Raw genomic sequence first — 25,870 nt, forward strand, 5'->3', positions numbered from 1 at the left:
ATTTTTCTTTCTGCAGCACTAATAATACCTTCTATTGCATAATATACCCCCTCATTTTGTTCCTTTTTAAATTAAATGTTTTAAGAGTTACCACTTTATTCCCATCACGATGGCTCCAGGTGTGCTATACCTTTGTAATAAGTAGGACTGTTAGCGCTCTAGTTGTTCTTTAGAACACTCTGGGACATTCTGTCATTGGGCTATACTTGGGCTACATCTGGGTGATATTTGGGCTACATTTGGGCTCTTTTGTCTCTGGTGGCCATTTTGGGAGACTGCATGTCAGAATGTTTTAATGAAATAGAAAAGGATTTGAGAAGGCACTCAAAATGTGCCCTCATTTTTCATTCTGCAGCACTAATCATACTTTCTATGGCAAAATATACCCCCTCATGTTGTTTCTTTTTAAATTAAATGTTTTAAGAGTTACCACTTTATTCCAATCAAGATGGCTTCAGGTGTGCCATACCTTTGTAATAAGTAGGACTGTTAGCGCTCTATTTGTTCTTTAGAACACTCTGGGACATTCTGGCATTGGGCTATACTTGGGCTACATCTGGGTGATATTTGGGCTACATTTGGGCTTTTTTGTCTCTGGTGGCCATTTTGGGAGACTGCATGTCAGAATGTTTTAATGAAATAGAAAAGGATTTGAGAAGTCACTCAAAATGTGCCCTAATTTTTCATTCTGCAGCACTAATCATACTTTCTATGGCAAAATATATCCCCTCATGTTGTTTCTTTTTAAATTAAATGTTTTAAGAGTTACCACTTTATTCCAATCAAGATGGCTTCAGGTGTGCCATACCTTTTTAATAAGTAGGACTGTTAGCGCTCTAGTTGTTCTTTAGAACACTCTAGGAGGCTGCAGTAGAACACAAAGGAATCAACTGACAGTCTCTGTCCTTGTTGGATGTACATGTTTTACTGAGAATGTCAGACTTCATTTTCACATGACTGAGAAAGATAATGTGAATTTACAGAAAATATGCTTTCAGTTTAGCTTATAGATCCCCTTCCAAACCACTGTGGGAAAATCATGAGATATTAGTTTTCTTTCAAACAATATTCATGATATCACAGCAGAAGGTTTTTTCACATGGTAAAATCACCTTAGAACCCACCACAATTCCTAAAACGAGTATGGTACCATCAACAAATGATTTATAATCTAACTAAAGTCCTAAAACCCTCTATTAACTACAATGCTTTTTAATGAGGTGCTATCATGTATATTGGTCCCAAGATGGCTGCCAACACTTCTTGGATGAAGTGCTGACAGCCAATCAGATCAGATGTGTGGTTAGGCTCCGCCCAGATATATATCTTTTTTTGAACCTAAATTACTCAAAATCCACTGGAGCACATATATTGAGACCTAGCAAAGGCACATCGGGCTAACAGTCCCTACAATTTTGCCAAGTTTCGTGCAAATCCATTCAGCCGTTCGAGCTAAAAGTGAGGCCAACCGCCCTATGGAAATTAACATGGGAAAAATGCGTTTTGGAACCCCCATTTTTTCTCGGCCCCCCCTTGATGAAACCCCCCCAAATTGTCAGGGGCTGCTCAGAAACAAAATGTTCCATTTTCCTGAAAATTTCAGCCAATTCCGTCCACAAACGCCAAAGTTATTAGACATAGAATTTTCAAAAATCCCATAGAGAAAAAATCCTAACTATATATACCCCTATTCCCCTTAGGACCACTACAGCCCCTGTGCTGGCAAGAGCCCTAGTGGGAGTATTCTCCAGAGTGGGCTTCCCTAAGGAGGTTGTCTCTGACAGAGGTGCAAACTTCATGTCGAGCTACTTAACTGCTATGTGGAAGGAATGTGGTGTCAACTACAAGTTCACTACACCCGATCATCCACAATGCAATGGGCTTGTTGAGCGGTTCAACAGGACCCTGAAAGGGATGATTCATGGACTACCTGAAAAGCTCCGGCGTAGATGGGACGTCCTGATTCCCTGCCTTTTGTTCGCTTATAGAGAAGTCCCACAGAAGGGGGTTGGCTACAGCCCTTTTGAACTTTTGTACGGGCATCCTGTAAGAGGACCCCTGTGTTTGGTGAAGGAAGGATGGGAGAGACCTCTCAAAAAGTCTGCAACCAGCATAGTGGACTATGTCCTGGGTCTCCGCTCGCGGATGGCTGAGTACATGGAAAAGGCGTCTGAAAACCTTAAGGCCAGCCAAGAACTCCAAAAAGCTTGGCATGACCAAAAGGCTGTCTTGACTGTTTACCAGCCCGGGCAGAAGGTGTGGGTGTTGGAGCTGGTGGCCCCAGCAACACTCAAGGACAAATGGTCCGGGCCCTACACCATCCTGGAGAAAAAGGGAGAGGTCACCTACCTGGTAGACCTTGGAACTCCCCGGAGCCCCCACAGGGTGCTCCATGTCAACAGGCTCAAAGCATATGTCGACAGGAAGGACATGAGATTGCTCATGGCCATAGATGAGGGACAGGAGGAGGAGAGTGACCCTCTCCCAGACCTGCTCGCTCAGAATCCTGACGATGGATCGGTAGACGGTGTTGTCTTTTGTGGCAGCCTCTCCAAACATCAACAGGAGGATTGTAAACAGGTTCTTCAATCCTTCCGGCATATGTTCTCTCTAACACCCAGTCAGACCAATTGGTGTACCCATGAGGTTGACACTGGTGACAGCTTGCCCGTCAAGAGTAAAATTTACAGGCAGCCCGATCACGTTAGAGACTGCATCAAAACTGAAGTGCAGAAAATGTTGGAGCTGGGAGTCATTGAACCCTCGGATAGCCCCTGGGCTAGTCCCGTATTTCTAGTGCCGAAACCTCACACCCCGGCCGGTAAGAAAGAGATGAGGTTCTGCGTAGACTACAGGGGTCTCAATGCAGTCACTAAGACTGATGCCCACCCAATACCAAGGGCAGACAAGCTTATCGATAGATTGGCTTCGGCCAACTACTTAAGTACGTTTGACCTGACAGCTGGGTATTGGCAAATCAGGTTAGCTGAGGACGCCAAGCCTAAGACAGCATTTTCTACCCCTGGTGGGCATTATCAGTTCGTGGTGATGCCCTTTGGTTTGAAAAATGCACCTGCCACCTTCCAACGGTTGGTGAATCACGTTCTCACTGGGCTGGACGACTTCTGTGCGGCGTATCTTGACGATATTGCTGTCTTTAGCTCCACCTGGGAGGATCACCTGGTCCACCTGCGGAAAGTGTTAGAGGCTCTGCAAGCAGCAGGTCTCACTATCAAGGCTACCAAGTGCCAGATAGGGCAGACACAGGTTGTATACTTGGGCCACCTTGTCGGTGGAGGCCAAGTTCAACCACTGGAGAGCAAAATACAGTCAATCAGGGACTGGGCTCCTCCAACCACCCAGACTCATGTTCGAGCTTTCTTGGGCCTGACTGGTTACTACCGGAAGTTCGTCAGAAATTACGGATCGATTGTGACTCCGCTTAATGAACTGACGAGTAAGAAAATGCCAAAAAAGGTTCAGTGGACAGCGAGCTGTCAAAAAGCATTCGATGACCTAAAACAGGCCATGTGCACGGCGCCTATCCTCAAGAGTCCAGACTACTCCAAACCATTCATTGTCCAAACAGATGCTTCTGAGTTGGGTGTGGGAGCTGTTCTATCTCAAATGACATCACTGATGACATCACTGATGACATCTCATTTGACATTACTGATCACATCACTGATGATATCATTCATGTGATAATACGATGAACCTCTTCAGACTCTAATATAACCTTAGATACAATCAGTGTAAACAGACACTCACAGACTGTCACTCATCCATGGAGTTACTCACACACCTAGTCAGTCATGCAAATAATAAATCACACCTCCATTTCCTCAACTATACAGTTATACAAACTTTACTTATTCAAACATATACTAACACATATTTACTCTCTTATACAATCCCTGATACAAGTTCACAATGATCCATACAGCCACTCACACATTCACTGGCTCTTATGCACAGTTATTTATATATGTCAACTCTCACATGTACTGTGTTTTACATATGTACTTACTTTGACATGTAGCACTGAGATATCCATTCACTCACCAATACACTCATGCACACAGTCAACCGCCCATACAGCTGTTTCCACATGCACTTTTGAAACCATACATCTAGTGAATCAACTGCTCACACATCTATGCACAGAGTCATACACCTCCCAGCCACCCACACACACACACACACTCAGTCTCCCATACAAATACTTGGGCAACCAATCAATTACCCATATAGTTACTCATATAGCTACTTATCAACACATGCAACAGTTTACAGAACAACAGACATAATGATGCACAAATTAAGACAGTTTAGTCACTAACCCATGCACTCAGTGAGACACATTTAATCACTCACTCATACAGTCAGTCATGCACCTACTAAATCCTTCATCCAGACACTTATACATCCACTCATTCTTCAATATGTAAGACATATTTTAACTTTACAGAAACATACAGTCACTGGATGTTGTCATCAGTGATGTCATCAGTGATGTCATTTGAGATGTCATCAGTGATGTCATCAGTGATGTCACTGACCATGTCATGAATGATGTAATATGTGACATCATCAGCAGTGGATTGCGGGTGCGCGATATATAGTTAGTGCAACTAACTATATATGGAATTTCAATGGTTTTGTGTGAGTAAAATAAGGTTTTGTAAATGCGAATTCCTAACTATATATGGTCTATAACCTATGGTTTTTTCAGTGAATTTTCAAGGTTTTGTAAATGCTAATTCCTAACTATATATGGTCTATAACCTATGGTTTTTTCAGTGAATTTTCAAGGTTTTGTAAATGCTAATTCCTAACTATATATGGTCTATAGCCTATGGTTTTTTCAGTAAAAATATAAAGTGCGCTACTAGCGGTGAGGGTCTCAAGAAGCTGGGGGGGTGCAGCTCCGGATCAGTCGAAGAGCCAGGTCTTGATCTTGAGGCTCTTCCTGAAGGTGTGCAGGGTAGCGGAGCATCTTATGTTGACTGGGAGCTCGTTCCAGGTCTTTGCTGCAACGTAGGAGAAGGCTCTTCCGCTTTCTCTGGTTCGGCGGATGCGTGGGGTCTCTGCCAATGCCAGGTCGGCAAAGCGGAGGTTCCTTTTGGGTACATGGAAGGAGACATTTTTGTTGAGGTATTTGGGTCCGGTGTTGTGGAGGGATTTGTAGGCATGGGTGAGTAGCTTGAAGGTTACTCTCTTCTCGATGGGGAGCCAGTGGAGGTCTCGTAGTTGCTGAGTCATGTGCTCATGTCGTGGGGTTCCGAGGACGTGTCTGCATAAGGTGTTCTGGATGGTTTGTAGCTTGTGAAGCAGTGTTTTGTTGATTCCGGCATAGAGGGCGTTGCCGTTGTCTGGTCTGCTGGTCCTGAGTGTGTGCGAGACCGCCTTTCTGCATTCGGGGATCCACTTGAAGGTCATGCGAAGGATGCAGATGGAGTTGAAGCAGGTGGAGGTGATGGCGTTAATCTGGCGAGTCATGGTGAGGGAGGAGTTTAGAATGATGCTGAGGTTCTGTGCGTGGTCTGTCGGGGTGGGTGGGTTTCCGATGGCAGGGGGCCACCAGGAGCTGTCCCACGCAGAGGGGGAGGGTCTGAAGACATGGTCTTCTGTCTTCTCCAAGTTCAGTTTTAGGCGGCTGTCGCTCATCCAGGCTGTGACGTCTTTCATTCCTTCTTGAAAGCTGAGTCTGGTGTCTTCGGGGTTCTTCGTGAGGCAGAGGATGAGATGGGTATCATTGGTGTAAGATACTATGCTGAGCCCATGCTTTCTGACGATGGTGGCGAGGGAAGCCATGTAGATGTTGAAGAGTGTAGGGCTGAGCGAGGATCCTTGGGGTGCTCTGCAGTTGATCTCTGTAGGTTCGGAGAGGAAGGGAGGGAGTCTGATCCTTTGGGTTCTGACAGAGAAAAAGCAGAGGATCCAGTTGAGGGCGATTCCTCGTATACCGGAGTCGTGGAGTCTGGCTGCGAGAGTGCAGTGTCAGACGGTGTCGAAGGCTGCGGAGAGGTCTGGTGGGATGAGGGCTGCAGTGTGGCCCTGGTCAAGTAGCATGCGGATGTCGTCGGTGGCGGCGAGGAGGGCGGTCTCGGTGCTGTGGTTGCAGCGAAATCCGGATTGGCAGGAGTCGAGAATGGAGTTTTCTTCGATGAAGGTGGGCAGCTGGGCGGTAATGAATCTCTTGGTGACTTTGGAAGGAGAAAGATGGATGTTAGAATTTGGGGTCTCTAGTAGGCAGAGGTAGGTACCTTTGTCCAAATAGGGACCCTTGTTTCTAGTCAGGGTAAGGGGCTACACTTCTAATATAACCCCTGTTCACCCCCTTGGTAGCTTGGGATGAGCAGACAGAATATGAGATGTTATTTTGCATGCCATTTCTTCGCATGCTATATCTACGCGGTTATTACTTAGCAATAACTGTTACTACGCAATTTTTCACTTCGCATACCATTATATTGAAAGTGTTAAACTATGTGAAGTATAAACTTGCCTAGTAATAATAATGGTATGCAGAATAACGTCATAGTTTTAATATTTTTTTAAAAAACATAACACTATAGAAAATACACTACTCTACACATCTAAAACACTAAAACACTATCATAACACTAAAACACTACACTACCCTACACTACTGAAACACCACTACACTACCCTAAATCACTGCCCCTGCACTAACATACACATTTCCCTACTCCGCTCCCTACACTAATTTACTACGCACCACAACCCCCGACACTCCACTAAACACTAAAACAGTAAACTACACTACACTAACACTACAACACTACCCTAAACCCTAAAACAATACCCCCAGCAAGACCTTGCCACTTTCCCCAGTCATGTCCCTACTCCCAAATACTACCCTGCACAACCCCGACACTACCCTAAACCCTAATACCCTACACTAACCCCACAACACTACCCTAAACCCTAAAACCCAACACTACACTAACCCCACAACACTACCCTAAACCTCTACACCCAGCACGACCCTGCCCCTAGCCCCAGTCCAGTCCCTACTCCCAAACACTACCCTGCACAACCCCTGACACTACCCTTTACCCTAAAACACTCCCCTACACTACACTAACCCCACAACACTATCTTAAACCCTAAAACACTACCCCCAGCACAACACTAGCCCCAGTCCTGTCCCTACTCCTAAACACTACCCTGCCCAACACCCGACACCACTCTACACTACACTAACACAAGTAACCAACCATTAAAGACCCTACACAGCCCCTGCATGACCCTACACAGCCCGTACACGACCTTACACAGCCCCACTTTCCTCTTTCCACGCGTGGTCCCAATCTTCTCCCCCTTTCGGCTTCCTCCGTCGTGAGCAGGCAGGATATAAAGCTGATAGGGGCGGGTTGGAGGGCAGGCACAGAAAGTGGCACCAGGAAAAGCAGCCGCAGACCCCTAAGATCCAAAACTTGAGCAAATGGCCACCGTGATGACCTCCAAGAGCGGGGTCCACCCCCTACGCATGCGGCGTTACTACGCATGCAATGTAACAGCACGCATACTAAAGGCAATGCGTTGTTACATCGCATGTGCTTGAGAAGTAACTGCATGCATACAAACAGACGCGCACTAAGGGCTGTTCACCGAGCAGACAGGCTTATCTCAGAGACAGTGTGTAAAGCAATTGGGAACACATACAGTAATGCAGTGAAAACACTACAAATGGACACCACACCAATTTAGAAAAATAAGTAATCTTTACTGGACTTAACACAAGACCAAACGACAAAATCCACAATACTGTACTAAAAAAAGACTTTAAAATGGTAGAAAATAGCTTAGTTCAATGTAGGTGGTAAATTCGATATTTTACTCCCAAAGTACCTTAGATGCATCAGGCACTAAAACAAAAGGGTTGCAGGGAAGTTGATGCGCCCTTCCTTGCACTCAGGGGAGTGGATGCGTCGGTTCCTTACTGCTGAGCAGGGGAGCTGTTGCGTTGCTTCCTTACTGTGCGGGGAGTTAATGCGTCGTTTCTTACTGTGGCCCGGGGACGATGCAACAAGATGGCGCCTCGATGCGATGCAACAATCCGGTGTGATGCGACAAAATGGCGCCTTTGATGTTATGCAACAATGTTGGATGCGATGTATGCACCCCTGATGGCCGTGCGGTGAACTCGGTAACTTCTGAGCCGTGACAGGCTCTGCAACATGCTTCTCCGGTGATGCGATGGCGACCTCTGCGGCAACGACACGCTTCTCCGGTGATGCGACCCACTTTGTCGAGGATGCAACAGCAAACAGCCGCGGCGGCGGCACGCTTCTTTGGGGATGCAACGGCAACTGCTGCAGTGGCAAAATGCTTCTCCTAGTTGCGTCGTGCTTCCAGCTCCCAGCGACAGGCAGTTTTCTCAGAGGGTCCAAACAACAGTAGGCGCCTCTCTGCAGGTAAAATCCCCAGCAAGGGAATTCAGGGGAGCTGGTGGTGAAGCCTTGTATCCCTGAGACTTCAGGCAGGAGGCAAGCAATCTTCAAGCCCTTGGAGATTCTTCCTCAAGATTATAAGATTATGAAAAGTTCTCAAAAGTCCTTCTCCCACTTTCCAAGGCAAAGAAAGTAACCTCTGCAGGCCAACCCCAGAAATATCAAAACAGTCTCCTCCTTCAGCTTCCTTGGTTCTTCTCCTTGCCAAAGGTTTGCCTTGATTCCCAGAAGTGATCCAAAGTTCTGGGGTCTGGGCCCCAATATTTATACTAGAAAACCCTTTGTTCTCTGAAGGCAGAGGGTGCCTGTGCCCAGCCAAAGCCATTTCTGTGCAGCTTCCTGGCAGGAGGTGGAGACAGCATTGTTGAAGGCAGACCTGGCCCAGGTAGCCGAAAGGGAATCTCCGCCCCCTACTCTCTATTCTATGAGGGCTCAGGGCAGTGAAAGGGAATCTCCGCCCCCTACTCTCTATTCAACGCAGGTCCTATTCAGCCCAGCCCTGACCCATCAGACTGCTGAAGCCAAGGCATTCTCCAGCCCCCATCACTCACAAACCAGACATGGAATACAGAAACCTAGCAGAGGCATGCTGGATGGTTAGGCAAGAAAACACCTACTTTCTAAAAGTGTTATTTTCAAACACAGAATGTAAAAACCACCTTCACTAAAAGATGTTTTTTAACATTCAGAGTTCATGCATACTAAACTCAAAATTCTTACTTGTTCCCTGACTCAGTTAGGATGATAAGGTATTGATCCGGGGCCAGAACTGGGAGCCGAAGTAGGCTGCCACTGACTCACTGGCTGCCCGTTGAAGTTCCAATGAGAAACTTCGAAAGTACCTTTGGACCTTAATGGAAATAGATTAATACATCATTTTCCCACACTACCTTGAAAATAAATCCATTTTCTATGGTCATTTCACTTAGAGACACCCACTGTCTCACCACACCTTTCACCCTGGTCCTGAAGAAAGCCCACACAACCTACATAGGCATAACAGGGGCTAAAACATGTTGACCATTTTTTAAGGACTATTACAGTGCGGGAGACCCATAAACAAACCACAGAACGCACTACATCAAATGTTTTTTAACTAATATCTCGAATCCAGATCCATTAAACCAATTACTGGCTGTACAAGTATTTTTAAACCATTCAAGACCCCTATATCACTGATCACTACTGCACTGACCAGGGGCATACCTCCAGGTGGAGGCAGCACGACCACTAACCCCATGATGATGCTGTCACGTGATTAAGAGGGCGGAGAATCAAGATATACCAACATATTCCATCTTTTACACGTGAATGAGGGTTTTTTATTGGGACACAGAACACTATGAATTTCTAACCCGGGTTATGCAGGGTGTTAGAATTGGGGTTCTCTGGTTGGTGCAAGTATTCTCTTGTGACAAGCAGGGACCCTCTCCTCTAAGTCAGGGCGATGGATGACCCCTTAGAATTACCCTTGCTCACCCTCTAGGTGCGTGGCTTGAGCAGCCAAGGCTAACCTCCAGAGTACATGTAGTTAAACATTTGCCATATCACACGTAATGAATACCAACCCACCACACAATGACACCAGACTGTATTTTGTGTAAAAATATATCTCTTTATATATATAACTTCTCAAGCAGGCTTTATCAACACAGTCTTTAGAAAATGGTTCCAGTTACTTTTTGTATGCCAGGGTTCGTATTTGTCTTTGTTTAGTACTTGGAAGGGGTTAAAGGTTCTCTAGAATAGCTTCCGAGTACTGCAGGTAGTGTCACGGTTCAGAAAGTGTTAACCAGGTTATCAAAAGTGGGTCTTCCATGCCGTAGACAAGGTCCCAGGGTTATGGCGCTGTGAGCAAAGGTTTTTAGCGCGTCATAGCACTCTTGTACGTCTCTTGTACGCCTCGTACCAGAGATCCCAGCCGGGCCTCGCCAAACCTCACGCGCCCCGCGTAGCAAGCGTACGGCACGTTCCGAGGCAGCAAGGAGGACGGGGCGTACAGGGGCTGTACGACTCGTACAGGGAGGGAGAGACCAGTCGGACGAGTCTCCCCTGTACAGTGCGCACAACAGGGCAAAGTGAATACCGGGGGTGCGCGCCTCACGGACACCGCAGTCCGGAGCGCGTCGCACAGGCTAACTCTGGGCACAGTACCTTCTAGTTTCTTGAGAGGGGGGTCTGGGGCGGACAGTGCCGGGGTCGACTCAAGGTCCCACGTCGCGGTGTCTTCCTCTGCTGATGCGAGCTACGGCTCGGCTCGGGATGGCGGCTTTGCGGTGCGGGCCGGGTCTTTCCGGCGAGGTGCTCCGGTGCTGAAAAGAGGGGGCGGGGCCCTGGGGAGCAGTGCGAGGGGGCGAACAAAGCCTCTCTGAGTACAGCGCCTACTCCTCCTTTCCACACGCCGCGGCTGTTGACAAACGGCGGCGGCTGCAGACTTCAGGGCAGCTTTTACCTCGGAGCAGACGGGCACACGGCAAGGTCCGTTCTTGCGGTGCAGTCCGCAGTTAGTCAGGCGACAGTCACGGTGCTGGGGCCAGCGAGGCTGGTCTTTGCGATGTCAGCTGGGGCCTGCCAGGTAGCAGATGCGTTGCTCGACAGGACGGGGGTGCCCAGGGCCTTTCAGAGGGCAGAGCAATTTCTTCACGGTGCGCTCAGCTTTTCCTTGGTAGGGCTGCAGGGAAGGGGCCACACTCACAGCTGCTTCTCTTTCCAGGGGGGGTGATAGCGCCCACTGTTCCTGGGGCGCAGTTCAGGGGGCAAGTTCACCAGCAAGCCCTTGGAGATTGTCAAAAGCACAAGTAGATTCAAAAAGTCTCTCCGTCTTTTTCTTCCTCTCTCCTTCTTGCAGCAAGGCACCCACCACAGGCCAGTCTCTCAGGCTAGAGACAGTAGTCCTCCATGCAGCTTCCCAGGTCCTTCTCTTCAGGCAGAGTTTCTTCTTGGCACAAACAGGATCTGATTTTTTAGGAGCAGGGCTCCTACTTTTATACCAAGTTTCTTTTGTTCTTTCAGGCCAGGGGGGCCTTTGCATAGCTCACTTCAGCTCTGAAGCACTTTATTTTGCCAAAACAGGTTTCTGCTTTCAGTGTGTGGGGCAGGGCAGAAGACGCTCCGCAGGAGGTGGAGCCAGCATTGTGAGGCCAAGTACAGTCAGGAGCACCTTGTTGACAAGTCTTCCCTCTTCCTGGTCCAGGTGTCGGCCAGAGTCATCAGTCGCTCCCCAGGGGGCGGAGCCAGCATTGTGGTGGCAGAGCACAGCCCTATTCAGAGTCAAGGGGCACTCCCTCCACCCATCCTGGTGTAATCCCTCTATTCACCACCTGTCATCCCCAGCCCTGTCACTCACAGAACCCAGACAGCAGATACACATGAGAGCAGAGGCGGGCTGAAATGGTTAGGAAAGCAAATGCTAACTTTCTAAAAGTAGCATTTGCAAACACAGGATATTAAAATACACTTTACTAAAAGAAGTATTTTATTATTCTGAGTTCAGGCATACTAAACTTGACTTTCTACCATGTTCCCTGAGCCTGCTGGGATTATAGAGTGTAATAATTCCAGCAGCCCATTCTGGCCTATGAGAACAGGTAGCCTTACAATAGTGAAAAACGAAATTGGCTGTAAGTCACTATTAGGACATGCCACACACATCAGGGCTTGTCCTACCTTAAGCTTACAATGCACCCTTCCCTTGGGCCTACCATAGGGGTGACTAATATGAAGTAAAGGGAAGGTTTGGAGGCTGGCAAGTGTGTGCACTTGCCCAGCCAGCATGACAGTACCAGACTGCACGCAGGTTCTGCAGTGGCAGACCCTAGACACATTTTAAAAGACTGCTTCTGTGGGTGGCACAACCAGCGCTGCAGGCCCACTAGCAGTATTTGTATTTACAAGCCCTGGCACTCCTGGTGCACTTTACTGGGGACTGACAGGTACACTTTATATTGGGAGCACTTGCACTGCGGCACGGATTGGCCGTGGCGCAGTGCCCTGAGCAGCTAACACCAGCAAAACATCTGAGGCACATCAGCAAAAAGTAGAAGGGAGACTCACGCCCAGGTGCCAGATCTAACACAGGGCAAGTGATCCATTCCCCACTTGATAATTTGATTTTCATGTCCTAGCCAAAACAAAAGGTATACAAGTCCCCTGCACTCCCGGCTCCCTAATTCAGTAAAATGTTTAAACTGGAAACGTAGCACTTTGAAATGTGTTCTACCGCTGGTCTGTCGAAAGCAGCTGATAACTAAAGCAGACAAAGACAGAAACGCCTTGTTAAAAATTAATATAGACAATTCATATAAAGGGGCATATTATCAAGAACAGCGTTAACATTATAGCAGCTTCAGTGGCAGAAAACTGCCGCTAAAGCGGCGATAATGGGCTTGATATTATGCCCTTGTGAATTACCATAGAAGTCCATGTTCTGGAGTGAACCTGGGCTTCTATGGAATTCACATGGGTATATTATCAAGCCCATTATCGCCCTTTTAGCAGCAGTTTTTTTCCGCTAAAGCAGCAGTACTTTTAACCCCGTTCTTGATAATATGCCCCAAAGTTCTTCTTAAGAATAATGTCTGGCCCTTTGCAAAATGTTAAACGTGAACAGACGGCTGGTGTTTTGCTCGTCGGAAGAATCCTACTGACAATAAAATAAATGGAGGAGCCATGAGCAGGACAAGACTTGCACCCCGACTTTACAGCAGCCCCTCACTCTGCCAAACTCTGAACGAGGTCCTTAGTCAGTTTATATTTCTGATAATCTGCTTGGAAGCGGCAGGAAGTGACAGGCAGGATGCAACAGGCAGGAAGTGACAGGCAGGATGCAACAGGCATGATGTGACAGGCAGGAAGTTACAGGCAGCATGCAACAGGCAGAAATTGACAGGCAGGAAGTTACAGGCAGGATGTGACAGGCAGGACGTGACAGGAAGGATACGACAGGCAGGAAGTGACGGGCAATAAGTGACAGGCAGGAAGTGACAGGCAGGATGCAACAGGCAGGAAGTGACAGGCAGGATGCAACAGGCAGGAAGTCACAGGCAGAAAGTTACAGGCAGGATGTGACAGGCAGGACGTGACAGGAAGGATACGGCAGGCAGGAAGTGACGGGCAATAAGTGACAGGCAAGATGCGACAGGTAGGAAGTGACAAAAGCAGATTCATGCATTTTTAAAATAAGAACTCACACTAAAATATTTGTAGAGTGATCAAATCCACCATTTGGCCACTATTTTTTCAAACTACTTTGTAGAGACAATCAGTCACATTCACTCCTGGGAAGCACTGGTTTGTGGAGCACTTCAACATTATTATCCTGAGTAAAGGGGCCTGTTTGGTGCCATTATAAATACACACAATGGGTCAAATGGTGCATGTAAATGGATTTTCATGGTTTAAATAACACAGAACTCCTTATGTGAAAGGAAGGCACATGGGCAGGCAGGTTCTTGCCTACCTCAGTGTAACTTCATTGACGCCGTTATTTAGACCCAGACAGATTCAGAGCTCAGAGGCGACCACACAGCAATGCTCGCCTTGGTTCGGCTGTTAGCTGCAGACTGTGGGAGGAAACAGAACTGGAGACACTGGGGCAGAGTTACAAGTCCCCTACGCCACCAGTACGTCACTTTTCGTGACGTCCTAGTGGCGCATTTACTGCTTCATATTTACAAGGACAGGAATAGCCAACCTGCGTGGCTTTTACTGTACTTTTAAATATGGCCCCTTTGCACGCAGCACTTTGCGTATAAGGGGCGTTCCATGGGTATTGCTGTGGGTGTTACGAAGCAGAATGGTATGCATTTCCTAGTGAACACTAACGGTTGACGTGTTGTTAGTGTGTAGTGGGTGACACACTAAGAGCAGGAGGAAATGCCCTCCTTTCGGACAGGAGACCCTCACACAGCCCCCCACTCTGGGGTGTCTTGCTTCATCATCGGGTCTGCTCCTTATTGGGTCGGCCCTGCAATACCCGATCGATGCCCTTAACGGGCCTTTTGCCGGAGATCTTTATTTCCTTTAAACGTAAGATGGCGTGCATGTGAGGGCCCTAGTGAGTGTAGATGTAGTGAGTGTAGAAGTGAGATTAAAACAGAAGGAAGTGGTCCACCAAAAACTACTCTAATGATCGTGGCCACTCTCCTGATTAAAAACGTGAAAAAGTTGCCCACCCCTGTTATAAGGTCACGGGACTGTGCGCATTAGGGGTCAACATGTTTCTTGCCAATTACTTTAATTAGAAGGCAATTCTTCAGGACCAAATTAAGATCAATGCACACTTTTTGGTAGTGGTACACAATTTAACTAATAAAGTGACCACCCATACAGCACCCTAAAAAGTGGTACCTGCAGATCTATGACATCAACCTGTGGAAAAATATACGCGTAGAAGTATATCAGGACATTGTATGAACCTATTATACTTATTATAGTGTTGTAATTAAAAGTGTGATTAAAAAGGCATGCATCATACACAGTGGTAGTGACCGTGCACAAAGCGATCTGGAGTAGCAAGAGAGAACTAAAAATTATTCTTATTTTTTTAAAATCTTTTTATTTTTTCAAAGTACAAACAAGACATCAAGGAGGGCCATCACAAAACACACTGTCAGACTGTACACCTTGAGAGAGAAACACGACGGTATTCCGAGAAGATAACAACGCTCCCGAATCCTATTCCAACCCTTTCTCCACTATGTCCCACTCCCTCACTCAGTGCCGCATAGCTCCAGCCCCCCAATCTGTGCTCCATGTGTTGCCTCCCTCAAAGTCTATTAACTCCCACTCCCCCCCCACCCCTGCCGCCGGTGCCATCATGTGACTAGAGAGTGTGAGCAATGTACTATCCTAACGTATGTTCGATACACTATCCATCCCATCTGTTATACTACGAGTCGCTGTGATCCCCCGGAAGTCGAGGACCCACCCCCACGCTCGTCACCCTAGGGTTAGAGGAAGCCGCCTGCGCCTGCGCCTGCGCCTGCGCTTGCTCCCCCTCCACCGAGGAACCCGACTCCGACTCCACATCCGCATCAAGCTGCCTAAGTTCTATCACCAGTGCCTCCCATGCCGCGCCGCCTCCAGCGCCCTATCGCCATGGGACCTTTGGGCTTGTTGCAGGCGAACCGAGCTCTCTATGCCCGCCCACACGAGGAACGCTGCTTTCCACCTAACATAGCTAGGGCCGATCACCGCTTTCCAGTGTGATGTAATTTCCCTTTTAGCCAGGATGAGACCCAAGTCCATAAACATGCTTGTTATTTTAGTCTTATTGGAGTGCGGGAACCAGTGCAGCAGGCATGCACCTTATCCATATCGACCTGTCGCGCAGTCACTCTGCAGAGGGCCGAGGCTACTTCCTCCCAATACGTCCCCAACTGGGGGAAATCCCACAGCATATGGCTCAGATCAGCACGCTGCAACCGGCATCGCGGGCAGACCGCTGTATCCACCCGGAAGTACTGGTTAATTTTAGCTGGCGTGAGGTATGCTGGAACCTAGTATTTCTTGTGCCCTTCCATGCTCTCTTAAGTATCTGCGACCAGGTCGCGTCCGGGATAGTCCTGCTCAAGTCTGCCTCCCAGCGCCCTCGCAGTTTTTGTAACGGGTTACGCTCCTCTCCAAGCATGTGTTTGTATAGGCAGGTGACTGACTTGTACGTACCCGCCGCCATCACGACGTACTGACATGCCCTGCTTAATGGTGGTTCCGAGAGGCCAGCGCCCGAGTGCCTCTGTATGGCTGTAAGCAATGCCGCATGCAGCAGAAAATGGCCGCGTGGGAGACCAAAGGTCTCCTGCAGCATGCCATACGGTAAAAGAGCACCATCCGCATACAAGTCGCCCACAATCTGTAGCCCCAGTTCCTCCCATTCTGCCAGACCCGAACAATCGCCACCGTGAGGCAGTGTCGTGCACATTCCCAGTGGTATTTCGGGTGCGTATGGGCGCTGTTCCCCAATCCTAGAGTGTAAACGTTGCCAACAATACCTCAGGGTGCCCTCAACTAACGACAAATCTGCGGTCCTTAGTCTTTGCTGTAGGTTCACAAAGGATAGAACATGTCGTTGTACCTCTGGAACCGTTCCCCTCTCCGGCCCTCAGAACTCCAGCGCCACCGCCTGAGTGAGAACCTGGAGTTGTGCAGCCAGATAGTATAATTCAAAATCAGGGGCGGAGAGACCCCCCTCAGTTCTAGGTCTCATTAATGTATCTAGTGCTACTCTGCGTCGGCCCGCACCCCAAATGAAGCTGCTCACTGCAGATCGCAGCTGCCGGAAGAATGCAGCTGGTATACGTACGGTCAGGGTCTGGAAATAGTACTACAGACGAGGAAGCGCCGTCTTCTTGAAGAGCGCGACTCGGCCCGCCACCGACAGCGGCAGCGTCCCCCAAAATCGCATGCTACTCCTCAAGCCCCTCATCGCTCGCTCAATATTACCCTCCACAAGATCTTCCTGAGCATGATATATCTGCGTCCCTAGGTAGTGAAGGCATCTCGGCTCCCACATCAGCCCAGGGGGTAAAAGCGGCTGAGCGCACGCGCTCGACACTGGGAACACACAAGTCTTTGTCCCGTTAACCCGTAGGCCTGAGATGTTCCCAAAGCGGTCTAGTAGATCACGCGCCCCCTCCAGTGCCTCTCCCGCGTCTGCCAAGAACATGAGGAGGTCGTCCGCATAAAGCGAAATGTAATGCACCTGACCCCGGAGCTGCAAACCCCTGTACGCCTCCCCTCTCCGAGCGCGAGCCGCCAATGGTTCAATCGCTAGGGCAAACAGCAGCAGGGACAGAGGACAGCCCTGCCTAGTGCCCCTCCTCACCGGGTAGGATGAAGAAACCGCCCTACCCACACAAACCCTAGCAGTCGCCGACGAATATAAAATTTCAGTCCACCGAACATATCCGGCGCCAAGCCCAAACAACGACAAAACTGAATAAAGATAGGGCCATTCAAGGCTATCAAACGCCTCAGCAATGTCCACTGATAGGACCAGTTCCTGCCCTTCTCCACCAAGGCCGCCATCTAACAGTCCCAGCAACCGACGGACGCTACCGGCGGTGTTACGCGTCTGTATACATCCAGCTTGATCCGAATGTATCAGTCGTGTCATAAAGGGGAGAAACCTAGCAGCCAGCACTCGGCTCAATATCTTATAATCGGTCGTGAGCATGGACAGGGGTCTATAAGCATCCGGGTCAATCGGTGGATTTCCTGGCTTAAGGAGTGGAACAATGATGGCTTCCCTAGTAGAAGCCGATAGTATCCCCGTCCGTCCAGCCTCTTGGTACATCACCAACAATCTGGGAGCAAAGAGGTCAATATATTGCAAGTAGAATTCAATAGGCAAGCCATCGCTACCCGGTGTTTTATTACGTGCCAACTGCTTGATAGCACAACGAATCTCAGCCAGTGTGATATCCTGACCTATCGCCTCTGCCTCGTCACCCTCAAGGACGGGTAGCTCCAATCCCTCTAAAAACACTTGAGCGTCACCCTCACCAGCCCGCAAGTGGCTCGTATAGAGATCCGCATAGAAGGATCGAAAATGGTCTTTGATGCGATGTTGCTCATACTCCAGCCGTCCCGTTACGGAAGTTAGCGCCAAAATGGGCTGCATCTCGGAATGGGGTCTGCTAACCAGGCTAGCAACGTGCCTACCTTGTCCCGTTCCGCATGCGCACAAGTCAAGTAACCTTTGTGATCGAAGCACTGCAAGCGCTCCACCCCGGCAGCCACCTCCTCCTTCCGAGACAGTACCAACGCTTGTGTCCTCGAGCCCTCCGAGTGGGACCGCTCAGCATCTCGTAAAGCATGTTCACTCGCGTCCACCTCTTGTAGCAGTAGCTTCCTAACTCCCACCCATTTGGCAATACATAACCCACGGACCACCACCTTGAAAGCGTCCCATTCAAGGGCCGCAGTCGTAGCAGTGCCCGCGTTCTTCTCAAAATAGTGTTTTACCCCATCCCTCAACTCCGTTCGAAAGACCTAGTCCTCCATCATCTCGGGTCGCAACCTCCAGTTCGGGATCGCATGGCGTGCCACCATCCAACAGAAGGACGCTAATAGCGGATTGTGATCTGATATGGTAAGTGTCAAATATTCACTGCTAGCCACCAGTGGCGACAAGGTGGAGCTACACAAGATGGTGTCCAGCTGGACGTGAAGGTCGTGTACCGACGAATAATAGGAATAATCCTTATCACCTGGGTGTTGCACTCTCCAAATATCGAGGAGCCCCGAATTGTCTTGCCAGCGAGCTCGAACCCCTGCCAGTTTATTAATCGGTGCCGTGGGTAACGGTGGGTGGGACCTATCCATGGATACGTCAACTACTGAGTTAAAGTTTCCCCCCAGCAAAACTGGAGTTGTGAAATAATCTGCAAGGACAGAAGACAGAGCCCCGAAGAAGGACGCCTGGTCTACATTAGGAGCATAAATACTACAGAGGGTCACCTCACGCCCATAAAGGCGGCCACGAACCGCAACATAGCGGCCCTCAGGGTCCACCAGTTGGTCCAGCATCTGGAAAGGAACCTCAGCTCTGATCCAAATCAGGACCCCTCGCGCAAACGCTGAATAAGTGGTATAATATAATTGGCCGCGCCAGCCCCTCCGACCTAGTCAGGTGCGTCTCTTGCAAAAGAGCTATCTGCGCGCCCCTGCGAACCAAATAAGAGTGTACTCTATATCTACGTTGCATGGACTGCAATCCCCTAACATTCCAGGTTATACATTTGACATCACGGGACAGCCCAATTCCAACGATACAATAGTCATCCACAGCAGCCCTTCCCTTCTGGCCGTCGGGCGGCAACATCCTCATATGTGTACTCAACACTCAACAGCAGTATTTCGTCAGATACCCTCACCGGCAGGCAAGTCCCCGTAAATGAACCAAACCCATCTCCCAACTCCCTCATCCCTCTCAACACATCACCCACCCCCCCCCAACAACAGGCACTAACATAGTGAATCCCATCCAAACTACCCCAACGACCTGCCCCATACAAATTAAGGCAAATTAACTAGTACCATCCGGTGGGGGTTGGATAGAGCCTAATGGACGACCTGCTGTAAAATCTATAACACGATCAGTGCTCGCCCCACAATCCCCTCTGATACCATTCCTCCCAGGTCCTCCCCAGGGCCCCCACACCCAATACCATCACCCCAGTCCTAGACACTCTGTGTCAGACTCCCGACACCCCTCCTCTACTAGCAGTCCAGTGGCATCCCCACACAGAAAATAAAAGTCTCAACACAGTGTCCTAACCCACTCCAGGCTCCCGTTCTTCCACCACATCACTACCACCCCCATCCACTGAACAAACATTGCCGCTCTCCATTACAGGGCAAAGGCCCCAGTCCCACAGCCAGCACAGAGTCTACTCATCCAGCAGTCCATCCGCCGTCCCAGGAGTGACTGTTGGTAGTTGCTGACCACACTACAAAGAAGACTCTGCCTCTGACTGGCCCTTATCACTTCCAAGATCCGAAGCCTCCGGCGTAGTCCTCAGCAGTTCACCAGAGATCGCCGACACCGCGTCTAAGGCTCCTTTGTGCTCTATAGCCGTTTGAGAGACCGATGGTTTCCGCAGGCCCCGCCTGCGGCGCCGCAGGCTCTGTGACCTGCCAGGCTGAGCGTCAGCAGTCAGCTCCTGCGCCTCCACCCCCGGCCATCCTTTCCCGCTCTGTATGACTCCAGCCAATCCCACGCATCCTACGGCGTGTCATGAAAGTGGGTCTTTCCATCAAGTGCAATGTGCAACCTGGCCGGGAAGAACAGAGAGTATTGAGCCCCCTCAGCCTGTAATTCCTTCTTCACAGCTTCAAAGGACATGCGACATCGCTGCGTGTCAAACAAATAGTCTGAAAATATAGTAACACTACTGTTTTCCACCTGATAAGGGCCGTCACTACGGGCCCTCCAGAGAAGCAGGTCGCGATCGCGAAAGTGCAGCAGCCACTACCGACCGTGGCGGGCGACCCTGCAACGGTGGTTTCGCCGGTACTCGGTGTCCCCGCTCCAAAGTGTAGAAAGTCGATTGCCCTTCGGGGGCCACAACAGCTTGCGGCCAAGTTTCTAAGAAGCTCACCATATCTGATCCCTCAATTTTCTCCGGTAGGCCCACCACGCGGATGTTGTTGCGTCTGTTCCTGCCTTCCGCATCCTCGGCCCTCCGTTCAAGCACCGTAATCCTATCCAGGACACTCGCCATTAATGCTGTTAGTGTGGTCTGTGCTGGGCCTAATTCTTGAAGTGTGGATTCAGTCTGCTTCACCCGGTCCACTAGTTTTGAGTGGTCTTCCCGCAGCAGGCCCAGTCCTGTGGTAACCTGCGCAATGTCCTGCTGAAGAGCAACTCGAGTGTCCGTTATGGCAGCCAATATTTTATCCAATATTTTATCCAATATTTTATCCAACTGGAGCTGTATTCCAGGTTCTTGTGGGATTCCCTGTTCACCTCTATTCTCCTGGGGTGGGGACTCAGCCCCCGATGGCTGAGGGTCTTCCTCCTTTCGACCACGAGGCTTGCCCATTGTTGCGGCCGTGAAATTCCTGCAACCCTGTACTGCAGTGCCATCTGCACTCCCCGCTCAAGTTGGCAGCGTCGCGCTCCCCTCTTCTCTCAGTGATTTCAAAGGGTTCCGCTCACCAATATCTCACTGTTCAAGGTAGCCCCCTGATCCAATGAGCCATCCAGACAGCGCCATTCGCGTTCGCGCCGCTTTCCCAAGCAGGAGGGCCAGTCTACTCGACTCTTCTTTGCTCGAGGCCAGAGCCACCCTGATACACCATGGGCTTGTGGGCGGGGGGGGGGCAGGCCAAGGTATCCCTCATGTCACCGCGCTGATGCGCTCCTTCTGCGATGCTCAGTCCAACCTGCAGCCCTAGTTCAGCTTCCGTAGGGACTCCCTGTCGACGTTCACACGCCCAGCGCCATTCCGCAAAGCCACCTCATAGCGTGCGAGGTCCAGCACCGAGTCGCAAGGCCACCTCTCACAGCCTTCCTTCACCCCTCAGTGTAGAGGAGGACTTTACCAGTCCATTCACCGCTGTCAGGTTGGCGCAGGTCCAGCACCGTATGCCGCCGCCTCCATCCGCCCACACTCTGGTCCCTGAGTGCTTCCTTCAGTGGGCACTGCCCCAGCTCTCGACGCTCAGTTGCGGGTGAGGGGGGAGGTTCCCCCCGCGAAGGAGATGCCCCGCTCCTCTACAAGCTCCCGTCCGCCGCCGGGTCACCAGAGGTATTGCCCCCCTCAGGGACCAGTCACCACAAGCGTGCTTCCAGTATAGGCGAGGGGGGAGCCGCTGATCAAAGGCAGGCTGGGCGCGCCTCGCTCTCAAGGCTGGCAGCATCCTGAGGTCTCCGATGCCTCAGCAGGCCAGACCACCGGCGCAGTCCGTCACGCGCCCTGCAGCCTCAGCTCCGCTGTCCCCGCTCACCTCCGCTCGGGGCTTAACGCCTCCCAGTCACTCCGCCGCTGTCCCGGTCTTCATTCTCGGGGTCCGTGCCCCACGCCACAGAGCCTTTTCAGCTGCAGCACGCCTCGGTCCTCAGCGCCAGCTCCAGCCCGAAAAGACGGCAGAGAGCGGCGCCATCTTGGGTCACTCGGCAGCCAGTCCCCTCTCTTCTTCCCAGGGCGAGGGCGACCGATCCACGCCTAGATTCGGGCGATTCTCAACGCCCCTCACCTCTTGACCGCCCGCCACTCCATAGATCACATCTAGGGGCCCGGGAGGTGCCGAAAACAGGATAAGCTCAGGGGATCGGGCGCGGTGCTCCGTGCTCACGCAGCCTGTACCATCGGCTCTTAAGCCACGCCCTCCAGAAAATTAAAAATGATGGTGACAAAGGAGCAACTAGTGCAGAGTACGAATGCTCCTAATGTCAAGAGAACTCACCCTGTATGGGTCAGGGAGGTGTTAGATCGGTGGCCGGCAGGTGTTCCCACGTAACACCCATGGTCCAAGACACATTTCCAGATTTATGAGGAATAATGCGTCTGAATGCTATGCCTTCCTAGTGGTGGCAAAGGGAGGTGCAACAAGGAGAAATGTTTTTATTTCCCCCTGATTTTTCCTCTTTCAATGCGTGCTGCATTCTACAGCATGCATTGAAAGAGGAAAATGCAAGTAGTGATTGTTTTTGTGCAGGAAGGTGCCCCTTCCTGAACAAAAACAATCTCCCCACGACGCAGGCATCCTTGCACCATGGTGCAAGGGTGCCTGCGCCGGCGCATAGCAGCTGTTTGTGCGCGAGCGCAGGGGAGAGCACCGAGAAGCGACATATCATTGTAAACATGTTGCATTCCTGAGCTTTGGAAGTGAATCAGTACGGCGCAGCCAAAGGGCTTGCGGAATGCACTGAGTCACTTTCTTATAAGTTTTCCCCACTGTGTCTATGCGACTCTTTACTCTCAGTTGTGCTCAATGGTCACACGATGAATAAGTGACTTTTGTAATCATACAAACTTAGTAACAACTCAGAAAAGATGCTTCATTTAATTTTAATGGGAGATTCTGAACATGATTTTCTCACACCTTCGCATTAAGCGCCTTTGCGCTGTTTCTGGGCTTCTGCCTTCATTTTTGGGAGGGTCTGTGTCCAGAAGTCCACCCTGCGCTCCTTCAGCTTTGTGCCCACCTCGGACTCCAGGTCTAGCACCAGGTATCTCTCATCGCCATCATAGAGCGGCCACTCGTGGAGACCATCGCCATTGGGGCTCCTGGAATGAAAGAGAGGTTCCTGCTGTTACTGAGGTGAAAACCCCCCCAAAGAACAACCCCCAAAGAACAACTGAAAGGAAAGAGAGGTGCCTGCTGTCACTGAGGTGAAACAACCCCCAAAGAGCTCCAGGAAGGAAATAGAGGTGCCTGCTGTCACTGAGGTGAAACAACCCCCAAAGAACAACCCCCAAAGAGCAACCCCCAAAGAGCTCCGGGAAGGAAAGAGAGGTGCCTGCTGTCACTGAGGTGAAACGACCTCTATCGAACAACCCCCAAAGAGTAACTGGAAGGTAAGAGAGGTGCCTGCTGTCACTGAGGTGAAACAACCCCCAAAGAGCTCCGGGAAGGAAAGAGAGGTTCCTGCTGTTACTGAGGTGAAAACCCCCCCAAAGAACAACCCCCAAAGTACAACTGGAAGGAAAGAGAGGTGCCTGCTGTCACTGAGGTGAAACAACCCCCAAAGAACAACCCCCAAAGAGCAACCCCCAAAGAGCTCCGGGAAGGAAAGAGAGGTGCCTGCTGTCACTGAGGTGAAACAACCTCCATCGAACAACCCCCAAAGAGTAACTGGAAGGGAAGAGAGGTGCCTGCTGTCACTGAGGTGAAACAACCCCCAAAGAGCTCCGGGAAGGAAAGAGAGGTTCCTGCTGTTACTGAGGTGAAAACCCCCCCAAAGAACAACCCCCAAAGTACAACTGGAAGGAAAGAGAGGTGCCTGCTGTCACTGAGGTGAAACAACCCCCAAAGAACAACCCCCAAAGAGCAACCCCAAAGAGCTCTGGGAAGGAAAGAGAAGTGCCTGCTGTCACTGAGGTGAAACAACCCCCAACGAACAACCCCCAAAGAGTAACTGGAAGGGAAGAGATCTCTGACCGACCCCTGCCCTCACCACGTCTTCAACAAGGCGGGCGCTGTCATCGCGCCCCACCTGCGGGACATCATCAACACCTCCTTCGACACCGCTATCTTCCCGGAGAGCTGGAAGCACGCCGAACTCAGCGCCCTACTAAAGAAGCCATCAGCCGACTCCACGGACCTCAAGAACTACCGCCCCATCTCGCTGCTCCCGTTTCCTGCAAAAGTCATCGAGAAGACATTCAACAAGCAGCTGGCTGCCTTCCTCGAGACAAACGGATCCCTCGACCCCTCGCAGTCTGGCTTCCGGGCAAACCACAGCACCGAGACCGCCATGATCGCTGCCACCGATGACATCCGTGCCCTGCTCGACAACGGAGAAACAGCGGCCCTCATCCTCCTAGACCTCTCTGCGGCCTTCGACACTGTCTGCCACTGTACCCTAGTACAGCGCCTCAGCAACGTCGGAGTCCAGGAGAAGGCACTGGAGTGGATCATCTCCTTCCTCGCGGGGAGAACACAGAGAGTCCGCCTCCCTCCGTTCAGATCGGAAGCCACCGAAGTCATCTGCGGCGTCCCTCAAGGCTCCTCGCTCAGTCCAACCCTCTTCAACGTCTACATGGGCCCCCTCGCAGACATCGCACGCCAGCACAACCTCAACATCATCTCCTACGCCGACGACACCCAGCTGATCCTCTCCCTCACCAACGACCCCGCCACCACCAGAGACAACCTACACGAAGGGATGAAAGAGGTAGCCGAATGGATGAAGAGCAGCCGCCTGAAACTGAACTCGGACAAGACGTAAGTCCTCATCCTGGGATCCACACCCTCCGCCTGGGACGACTCCTGGTGGCCCCCCGCCCTGGGCAGCGCACCCCAACCTACAGACCACGCACGCAACCTGGGCTTCATCCTGGACTCCTCCCTCTCCATGACCAGACAAGTCAACGCTGTCTCCTCGTCGTGCTTCAACATCCTGCGCATGCTACGTAAGATCTTCCGGTGGATCCCCACCGAGACCAGGAAGACGGTCACCCAGGACCTCGTCACCAGCCGTCTGGACTACAGCAACTCCCTCTACGCCGGAACCACCGCCAAGCTCCAGAAGAGACTTCAGCGGATCCAGAACGCCTCAGCACGTCTCATCCTGGACATCCCCCGGCGCAGCCACATCTCCGGACACCTGAGAGACCTGCAGTGGCTCCCGGTCAACAAGAGAATCACCTTCCGACTCCTCACCCACGCACACAAAGCCCTACACAACCAAGGCCCGGGATACCTCAACAGCCGCCTCAACTTCTACGCTCCCAAACGCCAGCTTCGATCGACCGGCCACGCCCTCGCCACCGTCCCCCGCATCCGAAGAGCCACCACAGGAGGACGGTCCTTCTCCTACCTCGCCGCCAAGACATGGAACTCCCTCCCGATCCACCTCCGCCGGACCCAGGACCACCTCGCCTTCAGGAAGCAATTCAAGACCTGGCTGTTCGAGCAGTAGCGGACCCCCCCTCCCTGGCGCCTTGAGACCCTTTGGGTGTGTAGTGCGCTATATAAATGCTGTGATTGATTGATTGATTGATTGATTGATTGAAGAGAGGTGCCTGCTGTCTCTGAGGTGAAACAACCCCCAAAGAGCAAGTTGAAGGGAAGAGAGGTGCCTGCTGTCTCTGAGGTAAAAACAACCCCCAATGAACAACCCCCAAAGAGCTCCGGGAAGGAAAGAGAGGTGCCTGCTGCCACTGAGGTGAAACAACCCCCAACGAACAACCCCCAAAGAGCTCCTGGAAGGA

General features: G+C 50.7%; 1 protein-coding gene across 1 annotated transcript in view; it reads right to left on the reverse strand.

Moving 5' to 3' along the window:
* Positions 1 to 22,986: 22,986 nt before the first annotated feature.
* The window catches only part of LOC147689506 (fatty acyl-CoA hydrolase precursor, medium chain-like), a 332,562-nt gene continuing 329,678 nt past the window's right edge, over positions 22,987 to 25,870 (reverse strand). The window contains exon 13 of the mRNA XM_086942263.1: positions 22,987 to 23,221. Coding sequence (XP_086798389.1) covers positions 23,044 to 23,221 — 178 coding nt within the window. The 3' untranslated portion in view covers positions 22,987 to 23,043. The remainder of the gene's footprint in view (positions 23,222 to 25,870) is intronic.

The sequence above is a fragment of the Lissotriton vulgaris genome, chromosome 10 (assembly GCF_964263255.1).
Source record: "Lissotriton vulgaris chromosome 10, aLisVul1.2, whole genome shotgun sequence".
Lineage (NCBI taxonomy): Eukaryota > Metazoa > Chordata > Amphibia > Caudata > Salamandridae > Lissotriton > Lissotriton vulgaris.